Source organism: Tripterygium wilfordii, chromosome 15 (assembly GCF_013401445.1).
Source record: "Tripterygium wilfordii isolate XIE 37 chromosome 15, ASM1340144v1, whole genome shotgun sequence".
Lineage (NCBI taxonomy): Eukaryota > Viridiplantae > Streptophyta > Magnoliopsida > Celastrales > Celastraceae > Tripterygium > Tripterygium wilfordii.
The window spans coordinates 863,446-876,415 of record NC_052246.1 but is presented as its reverse complement, the minus strand read 5'-3'; the positions used below and the strand labels follow the sequence as shown (position 1 = coordinate 876,415).

General features: G+C 37.6%; 2 protein-coding genes across 3 annotated transcripts; one reads left to right on the top strand and one right to left on the bottom strand.

Annotated features, from left to right (window-relative positions):
• The first annotated feature begins 406 nt into the window (after positions 1–406).
• LOC119980095 (rhamnogalacturonan I rhamnosyltransferase 1-like) lies at positions 407–5,461 on the top strand. The gene is made up of 9 exons (XM_038822753.1): positions 407–709; positions 864–1,271; positions 1,940–2,007; positions 2,128–2,216; positions 2,538–2,703; positions 2,959–3,248; positions 3,439–3,643; positions 3,743–3,900; positions 4,466–5,461. The coding sequence occupies exons 2-9, from the start codon at positions 965–967 to the stop codon at positions 4,710–4,712; spliced, it is 1,530 nt and encodes a 509-aa protein (XP_038678681.1). The 5' UTR covers positions 407–709; positions 864–964; the 3' UTR covers positions 4,713–5,461.
• A 434-nt stretch (positions 5,462–5,895) lies between these two features.
• LOC119980094 (transcription factor BIM1-like) lies at positions 5,896–11,620 on the bottom strand. Of its 2 annotated transcripts, none has more exons than XM_038822751.1 (12): positions 11,313–11,620; positions 10,739–11,139; positions 10,519–10,596; positions 9,318–9,707; positions 8,801–8,882; positions 8,571–8,701; positions 8,119–8,227; positions 7,562–7,631; positions 7,381–7,476; positions 6,829–7,286; positions 6,388–6,517; positions 5,896–6,283 (listed from the first exon to the last, which is right to left on the bottom strand). In XM_038822751.1, the coding sequence occupies exons 2-12, from the start codon at positions 10,773–10,775 to the stop codon at positions 6,182–6,184; spliced, it is 1,683 nt and encodes a 560-aa protein (XP_038678679.1). In that variant the 5' UTR covers positions 10,776–11,139; positions 11,313–11,620; the 3' UTR covers positions 5,896–6,181. The 2 variants fall into 2 exon arrangements, with proteins under 2 accessions (XP_038678679.1, XP_038678680.1); XM_038822752.1 differs by having other exon boundaries at positions 6,829–7,283; positions 11,313–11,619.
• Between the last annotated feature and the right edge of the window lie 1,350 nt (positions 11,621–12,970).

The following is a 12,970-nucleotide window of genomic DNA, read 5'->3' as shown; positions in this document are numbered from 1 at the left end:
AAATATTGCTCTTTCTTCTTCTTCTTTCAGTGAAAAATTGTGGATTAATGCGTGATCATGTCATGTGTGAAGTGTGAACAACATTGCAAATTCGATATATTGCCGAATAAAAACAAAGCCTGGTTTGTTATTGTGATCTTCGAAAGAGAGAACAAAACGTGACCAACGTCCAAACCAAACCAGAGGAGATTTTATCGCGATACATTGTCGGTGTCTCGAGAACGAATTAAACATAGCGGCGAGTTGAACAACAACCAGGAAAGGACAGTGGGATCCGTTTAGGCCCGTCTAGAACAGCCGCGTGTTGACACCTAAACCGGCTGATCACTGCCACGTCGTAGCCCATATCGAGGTTTAACTGGCTCGCATTTATTGGCTGAATCGTCATCGTTTAACAGGTCTCCACAATAAGACGAAGAAACTACGCGTGAGGGAACGTGACAAACGGTGAGCACTGGTACTTGCACTTTATGCACAAGCACAACCACCATCACCTCCTTCGTCGTCGTCGCCGCCGCTGGTTCTCTTTGACAACATATTTTGTGTTCGCATTATTGTCGCGCCGGCGGATTTGGAAATCTACTTGCAAATCGATCAGATCATAGTCAAAATGATACGTTCATTTGATTTGAATTGGCGAAGTAATTGAAGGAGTTTGTTGAGGAGCGTGATTTTCGGTGACTCTGATTGAGTGTTGCAAGTTGTTGAGGTATTTTTTATTGGATTTGGTAAACGTTTTGGATATTTTTGTTTGGCATATAGGTTTCTCTATTTGTGGCAATTTTGGATCTCTAAGGGGCTTGAGCTTAACAGGGAAAGTAACATTTATCCTAATATTCCTGTTTTTTTTTTCTTTTAATTAGGAAATCTAGAGTTTCCTGTTTGCGTTCAGGTTATTGTTTTGGCATGCATTGGCGAAATTGAATTGTGGTGTTTGTTTCTGTGGTCGGTGTGATGAGGAGAGATGTGCAGGGTAGAGAGGGGTGGTGAAAGGAAGTGTGAGGTTGTTCTCCAAAAAGTGATGAAGGGAGAACGAAGAGGAGTGGTGGTGGAGAAGGTGAAGAGCAGTTCAAGGTCCAAAATGAAGCTGTGGATGATACGTGCCACCACGTCGGTGCTGCTGTGGACTTGCGTGGTACAGTTAACGACGTTGGGGGAGATGTGGGGGCCTAGGGGTTTGAAGGGATGGCCATCTTGCTTCTCCCAGGATTCTGCCGCCGTTTTGCAAGATAAGGTCCATGTCTTGGCCGGCCCAGCTCTGCCACCGAAGAGTTAGTCCTTTTCCCCTCTCCTCACTCTTGTTCTTAGTATCTTTGATGCGGAACCCTAAATGCTTTCAGAATTTCATCATGTGCGGTAATTTATTTGGTAGAGTGATTTTGAAGAATTATATTTGCTGGATGACTTACGAATTTAAATTTTACCTACTTATTCCTTCTCTCTGATGAACGGAACTATTTTTTGATGTGAGGTGTTTGTCTTGTTGATTATATTGTATTGTGAGGAGAAGTTGATTGATGATCAAACCATTTTGAAGTTAACATATCCATTGCAAACAAAACAATAGACAGCAAACAAAACAATAGACACTCAAACTCCTCGGGTTTGGCATTGTTTTCCTTGTTTTGTTATTTATTCAATTTTTTGGTTGCGGCCATGTATATTTGAAGATGATTATTCTTTTAGCTAGTTGTCATACTTCTGCTACTTTAAAAATTAATGGTGCTTTCTTGACTTGGATAACATTTCATCTGAAGCTAGAGATTCACAGTGTCAACTGTAGGCATATAGAATATCCTGTTGCAACTTATGGCAAGGCTCATTGCATTTTTTCAAGTTATTCCCCAATTGGAACATTTTTGAGCTGGTGCACTCTTCCTCTTTTGTGTTTCAAGTTATTTTGAATCTTTACCTTATTTTTTTCTATGTTCGTGTATAGGGGTTTATAAGAACAATGGATATCTTATGGTTTCGTGCAATGGAGGTCTCAATCAAATGAGAGCAGCGGTGAGTGGTTACCTGGCTTTTCTCGGCTGTATTTTAGTCTTGTTGTCTTGAATTCCACATTTTCTGCTAGCATAGGTCTGTCATAGTTATTTATTGTTGTTGGTTTGGCATGCTTTTCAGATATGCGACATGGTTTCAATTGCAAGGTATTTAAATGTCACACTTATTGTTCCTGAGCTGGATAAGACATCCTTTTGGGCTGATCCCAGGTATGTCGATATTTCTTTGCTTGTTCGTGAGGAACTAATTAGTTTTTCATATTATAGAGCAATCTTAAGTGGTTAAACCATTAACCTTGTGATAAACTTGTTTCAATGCAAACTAGAGTTCATGGGTTCAACTCCGGTAAGCTGACTCTCCTTTATGTGGGGTAATCTTGTGTACATCTCCCCCTTCCACAACCCAGCCTCCACTGCGGGAATATTGTGCATAGGAGTTCTTTTTATAGAGCAATACTAATAATTTTATCTTTTGTGTCCGTTAATGGAATATGCTTCTTAGATTTGAATGTGTAATGTATGACCTGGCAGTGAGTTCCAAGACATATTTGACGTGGATCATTTCATTATATCATTGAGAGATGAGGTTCGAATATTGAAAGAATTGCCACCCAGGCTTAAGAGGAGAATGGAACTAGGAATGATTCGTACTATGCCACCAGTTAGTTGGTCTGATATATCTTACTACCGTAACCAGGTTTGTCCATTTACTGTTTGTTTATTTAGTCAATTTTGTATGGGTAATGGCTGTCACGGCACTTGAAACATTTGCAGTATTAATTTATCATAGCTAACTCATTTTCCCATTCACTGCCTTAAATGATATTGATGGCTCTGCAGAAGATCATAGACTCCAAGTTTCAGTTATATCTTGTGGTACTTGTGCTACTCTTTCATTCTCGATAAGCTTCCTTTGAAATCAGTTGGTACTGTTCTTTTTTGTTGCACACAGATTCTTCCTCTTATACAAAAGTACAAAGTTGTGCATCTTAATAGAACTGATTCTCGACTTGCCAATAATGGTCAACCTTTGGAGCTTCAGAAGTTGCGCTGCCATGTAAATTTTAGTGCTCTGAGATTCACTTTGCAGATAGAGGAGTTGGGCAAAAGGGTTGTCAAGCTTTTGAGGCAGAAAGGCCCTTTCCTAGTACTCCATCTTAGATATGAGATGGATATGTTGGCATTTTCTGGCTGTACACAAGGTTGCAACCGTGAGGAGGTCGATGAGTTGACAAGAATGAGGTGAGCCTCACCTTTTTCCTTCCATTTCACCAATTAATGCAATGTGGTATCAACATAAATAAAACATTATTGTTAGTTTATAACATAAATTTTCTACTCGTTAGATTGTGTCAGTGTCATTTTTATGCGTAGTCTCGACCGGAAATGTAGATCGTTGGTTCATAACATAAATTTTTCTGATTTTTGGTAGATATGCTTATCCATGGTGGAAAGAGAAAATTATAAATTCTGACTTGAAAAGGAAAGATGGTTTGTGCCCCTTAACACCTGAGGAAACTGCTCTTACATTGAGGGCTTTGGGCATCGATCCCAATATCCAGATCTATATTGCAGCTGGTGAAATTTATGGTGGAGAAAGGAGAATGGCTACTCTTGGCACAGCATATCCTAAATTGGTTTGTATGTCAAAGCTGAATGCTTTTGCTCTGTCTCTCAACTTTTGGTCACTTAGTATTAACTGTTATTAATTTGTTGTTCTCTGGCTTGTAAAACAGGTCAGAAAGGAAATACTGTTGGAACCATCAGATCTTAGGTTTTTCGAGAATCACTCATCTCAGATGGCTGCTCTTGATTATCTTGTGTCTTTAGAAAGTGACATTTTTGTTCCTACATATGATGGAAACATGGCTAAAGTTGTCGAAGGACATCGAAGGTACAGTTCTGAGTTAGAGCAGTTCCATTTGTTAGATTGTAAATTGTTTAGTAATTGTGTACTGATTTAGTGGTTTTGGTTGGCTTCGGATGAATAATTTTGGAAACCCCCATAAGTTTTTTCACATTTCAATTTCTGTCTCTAATCTCCATCAGAAGACTATAATTTGTGTGGGCCCTACAACTAGAGAATTGTTAAAGAGTTCTTTTGGTTTAATGGTGGCTTGTTCCTTGCACTTGCACAAAGTGCAAGTTTCAATTCCCCCTCCTCCAAAAAATTAAGAACAAAACCACCCTATGATTTATCAAAGCAAAAAAAACTAGTTAGTGTTCATTTTTCTGGTTATGGAGTGATTGCCAAACTTTTAGTCTCTATTCAGCTTAGATGCCTATATTGTTAATTACTGATATGCTAACTGTATACTAAGTGAAAGAGGGTGGTTTAATTGCTTTTGAAGCTGCCTCCCGATAGTTAATTTCATCTTATTTAACTTGGTTATTCAAGTTAGAGTTTGCATCTTCAATATGGTTTCCAATTGTCTATTATGCCCATTTTCTGATTCCAGGTTCCTGGGTTTCAAAAAGACGATTGTGTTAGACAGACGGTTTTTGGTTGATCTGATAGATCGTTACACTATTGGATCACTGAGTTGGGTTGCGTTCTCATCAGCTGTAAAGGAAGCTCATGCAGATCGCATGGGGAGTCCAAGGAAAAGGCTTGTTATTCCTGACCGACCTAAAGAAGAGGACTACTTCTATTCCAATCCAGAAGAGTGCTTAGAACCATCATATGATCCGTTAAGTGGTACGTGAATTTTACATGAGAAGATAATGATATTTATCATTGTTATTTGAACGGGACTACCTAGTTCAAAACAAATCAGAAGAAAGACAGTTCTTTACATGAGGTATAGTAATTCTGAAGGTTTTGTCCTTAAAAGGTGATCAATAGGAAAAATAGGGATTGATCCTGATGAGGCACACAAGGAACCAACTGGAAAGGTATTGTCAACTTTGATACAAGACAATTGTGCTATGCATGTATCAAGGTGCCCTGCAATTATTAGGGTTTTAAAGATCAGAGCCTTGAACAGGGATGCAGGTACAGGCTTGGTTTAGTGGACTGGAATCAAAGAAGGTTAATCCCTGGACCTTTTTTGTATTTTGTTTTGCTTGGATTTACGCCAGCTTGTGATTCTTTGCCATATTACATTCTTAAATATTTAGGCATTCAGAAAATGCAGATCATTTGTCCCTCCTTTTTGCTCTTATTTTCTTTTCTTTTCTTTGCTCCCCCTCTTCCCAGTTTATATGCTACTATTGCTGGAAATAATACCAAGCCTATAACGCATACTTTCTAGTTTATGCAGGATTCCTGTTTGTATGGTTAGATTTGCTTTAGGACCACGTGTAGGAGAAATGTTTTTGTTTTTGTTTTTATCGAAATTTCTTGAGTTGTCGGTCCTTGAAATGATTGTCCTCCTTGGGTGATTTTCTGTATTTTCACACGATACCCCTAATTGAATCCGTCTTGTCATAAAACGTACAGTTTAGGGATCTAATTCTGAATGTCTGCATGCCCTAGTTTGGAGCTTGTTGCCTCGAAAAGGCATAATTTAACAGTTGTATCACGTATGTATATTTGTGTATGCAATGCGGAGATGGATTGATGATGAACAACCGACACTTTGACAAAGATCTTTGCTTTATCCAATCAATGTCGCTTGTCTCGTCTCTTGTCAGTGTAGTTTCTTACCTGAATTCATGTCTAACCGTAAGGCACACGAGATCAGAATCGCATATTTCGCATGCAAATAAATACCAGACGCTGACCTATTGCATAGGCTCAGATCTTCGACTTCAGTAGCATTATCCAGCAATTCCTATATGTAGAGAGCACTAATAATCCTTCAGAAAAAATGTCAGTAGAAGAAGAACGCTTACTATGCACCAAAAAAAAAAAAAAAAAAAAAAAACAGATAAAACTGAAACCTCGTGAGAAATAAAAGGCTTCACAATTTTAGCATGGAAGCCTCGATACTGAAAGCAAAAAGAGAAGATAAACATTACAGTACATGGGTGCATCCCAACAAATTGAAAGCCACTCCAAAGAAAGAAAGAAAATTTTGAAAACCACTACATGTACATAAATCTTCATTTCATGGTCATCATCAGATGGCTAATAGACCAGGAAAAGACATGAATGAACCCCCTGAAGGTGTGGAAGGTGCCAAATAAAAAGAATAAATTAATTAGAAAAAGAATGTTATATAGCTGCCATTCTAGCTGCTGCCAGTCTTGAGTTTCTTGCGAGCGGGATCAGAGCACTCCCCACCTACAACCCGAGAACGTATTGTTCCTAAATTGCTAGAGGGTACCTCATCCTGTGGAACAATAAAGAGCAGTGATTAGCACTGGAATAAGGTTTTAAGTCTATGCATTAGTATTTTTATCCAAGGCTAAAATACAAATGACAATGTTGACAAACCTTGGCAATTGGTGTCGAAGAAGTTGGTGCACCACTTGCTTGCTTCCCCAGCTCTATTTGCACTGAGATATTGGCCCCAGACAAATCCACTCCAGAACTCTGCAGCGCTTGCGTCAGAGTATTTAACAACCTGTTTTACAAGAGTATCATTTACATTATTGCCTCGTAGTTTGAGCATGTAGTACTAACAAACTGCTAGGGAATTCTGTAATCATTTGAGAACAAGACATGTCCACCATAAATGCCACTAACAGTTTCTGCTTGGAGACAAAAGAATTTGAGAAGAATAGTATACTGGCACCTTAATAATTCTAGAAGAATTGAAGTACCAAATATGGTGAACCCATAAAAGTATCCAAATTCTGTATGTCCAAATGCTGCTCATTGACACAAAGATAATATCCTAAAATCAAGTGAACTTTAAGAAGTTGAAAAACTCACCCTCGTGAGTACACACTTGAGATGCTAATTGTACCCCCTTCAATAGCCAGTTCCTCTTCTTTCAGCTTATCACTAATTCCAGTGCCACCAGTATTTGATCTGGTATGGAAGGATTGGGCAGGCTGTGTTGCCTGGTTCTCTGCATCAGATGCCATTCTAGATGGAAGTTGAGTCGCTACGGTACCATTTCCCAAAGGAGTCAAAAAGTGTGGCTGTAGGGACATAGGAAAGGGTATATCCTTATTTGCTATTATGGAATAGTGATCTATTGCTTTCATTGCTGTAGCAGAGCTCAAGTCAGAATCCACTGTCTTGTGTGCACTTCCAGGAATGGTTTGGGACATTGCGATACTTATCTCATCAAGCTTTGGGGAAAAAAACAATGCAGGCCCAGAGCCACTGTTTCTGCTTCGTGATTGCTCAGCATAACTTTCCGTTGACCTGTTACCATTTCTCTGCTTCAATCAAAAGGAGAAAATAATGAGTCAGTTTACTTTAACAAAACAATTTCCTCTGTCCCGCAGTACATACAAAGCATATAAAAAATTATACCCATGGCTCTAGTTTCGTTGATTCATGGTTCCATCCTTGGTATGGCCCCTCATACTTGTTTACTTTTTCCTGTAAAAACTGAATATACTCAATAACCTGCAAAACAATTGATGTACCATTGTCAAAAGATTATACAGAACTGAATGCTGGAATTAACCTACTCCAAAAGACATGCAAGTACCTCCAATAAGAAAGATGCCTTGTCCCTCTTTTGATCACCATTGGGAATGATCTCTCTCAGCATTACAAATCTGCATGAAAACTTTCAATGCTCAATATAGGATGATGCTGGCAGAAAACTGAATAAAATCAAACATTTTATTCGATCATATGAGCCAAATTGAACTTGAAATAGGTAGTTGGTTTGGTGAAGGTGATGTCAAACATTCTTCTAATGAATAAAAGGGTGAACGACACCCCATGCACAAGGCTCCCGCAATGGGCGGGGTTAGGAACAAACATGATGTACGCAGACTTTACCCTACTCTTTCCAGGAATTGAATATGAGACCTACAGGTTGCAACTCTACCACTAAGTCACATGCTTGTCTGTATAGTGTATCAAGTATTCTAAGCATAATACCAGATATTTTAAATATACACAAAAGGACTGTTAAGCCACCAGCTTAGCATTGCCTAGAAACATTCTTCTAATGAATAAAGCAAAATAAATGTCACAATAACATAGACTTGTGAAAAATTAACGTATTGTTTCCGATGCAAGGTAGCTTTCACTTGCCTGTCATTTATTTTACTCCTCCTTCGTTGCTCAGTTGCAGAATGTTTTGACCTTGGTGTGTTAACCTTCTGATCAATCGTCTTCCCATCCACTTTCACCCGCAATTCTCCTGTGAAACTAGACCATTATATGAGGAAGAACCAGGCGAAAATAAGAGCCAAAAATCACTGCCCTCTCCTTCCTTCTCGACCCCACACAAGGGCATCAAAAACAGTTCCAATGTTGGCACATAAATGGTTTAATATCACAGTTAAAACCTACATGTCTACCACCTGGATGCAGTGTTTAGGGAATTTTATTATTCGGTGAAGAAGAAATTCAATTAGCTTCAACTCGATTAATTAACTCCCATGACCTATAATTAGTTCGAAATAAAAAATTATCCATGTCAAATCGGAAAAAAAAAAAACCACATAAGATAGAACAGCAGAGGGTAGTGAAAGAGACAATACTTGCTGGAGGCGGTGTAGGGCTTTCTTGCTTGAGGATGAACTCCTCCTCCTCCTCAAGTTCATCGTCCTGGCTACTAAGCTTGGCCGATTTAATCATCTCTACGAAGCTCTGGCTCTTCTGCCCTGTTCCCCTGTCGATTCAAATTCACACAACATAAAACTCCCATCAATAATTATGAAAATCGAAGATTGAAATTCAAACGAGAAAGGAGGAAATGATAAAGTGAGACCTCAAGGTGTTGTGATGGTTGTTTGCGGACGATTGTGACAGCCTCTCCGACGTAGTCCCGTGTCCCACCTTCGATCCCGCTTCTGTCCACAAATAGTACCCGCCAGTAATCAGTGGCTTTTTCGTAACATAATTTGTTTTAAGAAAAATGATTACTACTACATGTATATATTTGTAATTCAATTGATTTTTTTTTATTTGAAGGATATCAGAAAGTACAAAATTAATTATGAGACGTTTTCAGAGACTATTATTGTAGAATTAGTGTCTGTACAATTTAAATTAGTATAAATCTATTATGTAATTCTCGTTAGTCAATGACAAAATATACTCTTCCCTTCCATGAACATAGCCAAATTATCAAACCACGTAAATTTGAATGCAAAATAATATTGTTAATGCTAACAGTAACAACACATATAGTGTATGCACACTAGACATTACCAGAACATACAATGCATAGGCCTTTCAAAAAGAAAACGCAATTATTAAACCAGAAAATTTGAATAATTACGCACCTCTTACATTAATGGTTCTGTCTCCGGCATTCTCCTTCCCTGTCTTTCCCTTCTTCACTGATGATTCTTCCCACAATGTGAATCCACTTCCAGTGTAAGAACTGCAGTTTGAATTCTCCTCATTTTTGTCCGTACTACTCGCTTGATGAGCAACATCAAACATGGTCCCCTCTGGCTTCGGAACAGCCTTTGGGTTGTAATAGGAAATGTGGTTTATGCTATAAGTCCCAATTCCCCCAGGAAGAATGTGCTCCACCGACGGCGGTACCAGTGCCGGAGGTGGCCGCTTTTCAACACTTGAAATCTCAATTGCAGTTTCTTCTTTGGTGCCTCCCTTCCCTATCATCTCCAAAGGTTGTAAGAAGTCTTTAGTTTTGAGATAATCATTCCCTGTCACATTAATCAAGAAATATTGCAAACTATTTTGTTGATACGAATAATTACTGGATGGAGGAAATTTTAACGGGTTAAATTTCGATGTATTACTAATCTTATAATTCAGCATTATGAGAGAATAAAAAGTGTACAAAAACGAACGTCAGGTTATATATTCTTTTATTTTTCACTCTGTTTTTCCACTAAAGCCGCCATTAAATGATGCAAAGAGAGTAGAAAATTAAACTAAATAAGGACATAATCGCCAGACTGTAAGGGATCAAACATCTAATTCTGCCTCTAGAGCATGGATCGTTTGTTAAAGCGACCAAATTCAAGTAGATCTCCATGACTACATCTGGTACTGGTATGGTTACCCAGTACACCAACAAAGGCCATGGCATGCAAAAGTCTCCGTTGAATGCTTTGGAAATTGGAAGGCACAAGAAAACCCTGAACAGTGAAATCATGTGACACATCAAACAAGTGCTCACTTCTCATGGGTCCCATCAACAATCCCATGCCAATCTGATGGTGCTAACTGCTAACCCAATCCTTTTTCCTCTATTTTAATGGGCATGGCCCACCCATCAGTGGCCCAGATCCATGATTCAAAGTTGTAAAAGTCACGTGCACAGACACACAAATTGTGATAGCGTAATTAAGATAATTTCTACTTCCATTAAAACATGATAAATTCATAATTCATAATTCCTTCCAACAAAAGTTTTTTTATTTATTTAAAGAACAATTAAAGCACACACAAAAGAACAACCCAGTTTTTTGGGATCTTAAATGAGAAATAAATAAATAAATAAAAGAGTACCTTGAGAAGGTGGCCTTGGATCTTGTTGTGCAGTTGAATGACTGTACAGTGAAAGAAAGTCATGCGTTGGTTTCCGTCCTGCAGAGACACAATTCTAAATCGCAGTTACAACTTACAACGCCAACAGCATGATTTTTTTTTTTCAGTTTAGAAATCATTTTTAGGAACCTGATAATAATTAATAAAAATAGAAAATCAATAATCTGTGTTGCTGGAGTACCTTCAGCGTTGTATGGACGAGATTGAGGAAGCTCCATGGAAGACGTAACGAATTATGAAATTCAATATTTTCCAGAACTGAATTCTGGAAGAATAACTACTGAATTCTCGGCAATCTTTCTTTTGATCTGGAGAGGAACTGAATTAAAACCCTGGAAATCGTTTCTCAGATCCGTTTCATACAGAGAAGTAACAGTATTCTCAGAAAAGTCACTCCTCTTGCTGGGGGCGCATTCCTCTTAACTCCGTTTGATACACGGCCTGATCTTAATGGAAATTCACTGTAGATTTAAAAAACAAGACGGAAGTACCACCAAACTTCCCGAGAAAATTTTTGTGCGCACAATTCAGCTCCGATTGAACAATTATCAAACAGAGCTTTAAATCATTGACGCCAGGATTCTGAATTACCGAAAATATATGTGTTAAACTAGATCGAACATAGATAAACGAGCAGACTGAATTATACACAATTCAAGTAAAAAATGCCAACAAAACTAGAAGAAATGTTAAAGAACGGGAAGATCCGTACTCGAATTATGATAAAGAAACGAAAATCGAAGATATTTGCTTACATTTTATCTGAATTACGCCGATTTGCTTTACGTTTCAGCTCCAAATGCTTCAACAAATATATACAAGAACTTGGAATTCAGCCTAACTGTGTGATTGTGGTCCAGAGAACTGGCTACCGAGCAGGCAAATGCATGTAAGTAGAATCTACTTTGAATTTCGAACAGAAAATTTTCTTCTCTTTTTCTTTTTTTCTGTTCTTCTCTTTTGCTCTTAAAAACAGGCGAAAGACGAGGCTGCAGGTCGGAGAAACTCTCAGTCTTTCTCTCTCTCTCTCACTATATTTTTCTCTCTCTTTCTGGTGCGTGTGTGCTCGCTTCGCTTGAAGATTCTTATACAGTAGTATTTGCTTTATTGTTTTCCGTTACGTGAAATAACGTGGTTGCAGCGGAATATAACGACGTCACTGACTCAGTGTTTCCGTTTTTCACTTTTTTTGTGTGGAAAACACAAACGATTTGCCTCTTGAAAATTCATAACTCGATATTCTATGTTTCCGTTTACTGTTTACTCGGACAACGTTAAGGGGGAAGCGAATTATGGGTGATGGAATACAAAATACTTTAGCCGGATTATTTTATTTTAAACATTTTTTCGGTTATCGTGTTTTGCTTTATTTAAAATGATTTTGGCGATCCCGAGCATTATGTATTTTTAAATGTATATTAGTTAAAATATATGTATTTTAAAAAATAAATACAATTAAAAACTAAAATTAGATCAGCTGCTTTCCTAGTTTTGATTGTTTTGTTGGTATATCAAATATAGAGTCTCTAGGGTGAGTACCGAGCCGGTTGTAGTGTTACTTATACCAACCAAGAAAAACAGAATAACAAACTAATTGTATTAAGACAATAAAACTAAAATTAAAAGAAAATTTGTTATAGTTATTGTTAAGGGGGGTCAAGAAGGTAATTTCAGAGAGGTCAAATAATATCATGATAGTGTATTAGTGTGGGTTCGCACATGAGTACAATGAGAGGCAAAGAAGTCTGGTTGTGAAGAAATTGAGAACCAAGTAATATTCTCAGTTGTCCATATCACAGGCAGAGTACATGTATATATGGAAGAAGGGTTAAAGCTATAAATCCCGTCTCTTCCATGAAGTCAGCCTAAATATATGCCTATACAATCATCAAGACCTTAACACACGCCTATACAATATGATCCTTAACTACCACCACTAATTTAGGTAACAAATAAGTATACAATAATGACATATATTCACAGAATATTCTCCAATAGGTTGGGATTAGAGCACTTGCATTAGTTTAGAGATATTTTAGATAATAAAAAATTTAGATGTGGGTAAAAAATCTGTTACATCATAATCTGTTAGAGTTCTGTATAATAGATAACTTCAGTATTGATCATCTACAAGTAGATAATCACTATTGCATTAGAAACTATTAAAATAATAATATTTTTATATATTTTCTTATTTCTCCTGCATCCCACCCTCTCTCTTAAATAATATAAAATCAATAAAGAAAGATAAAATTAATATTTTAATGAAGTAGATATTATAACAGAGATATTGATGCATTGATTGTTAAATAGAGAAGCTTTGAATTGTTAAACATGATGTTCGAAGAGGTAATATAAAGAATCGATTAACAGGGATTAAGTTAGTGCTCTTAGAGTTACCGAAGCCTCACTA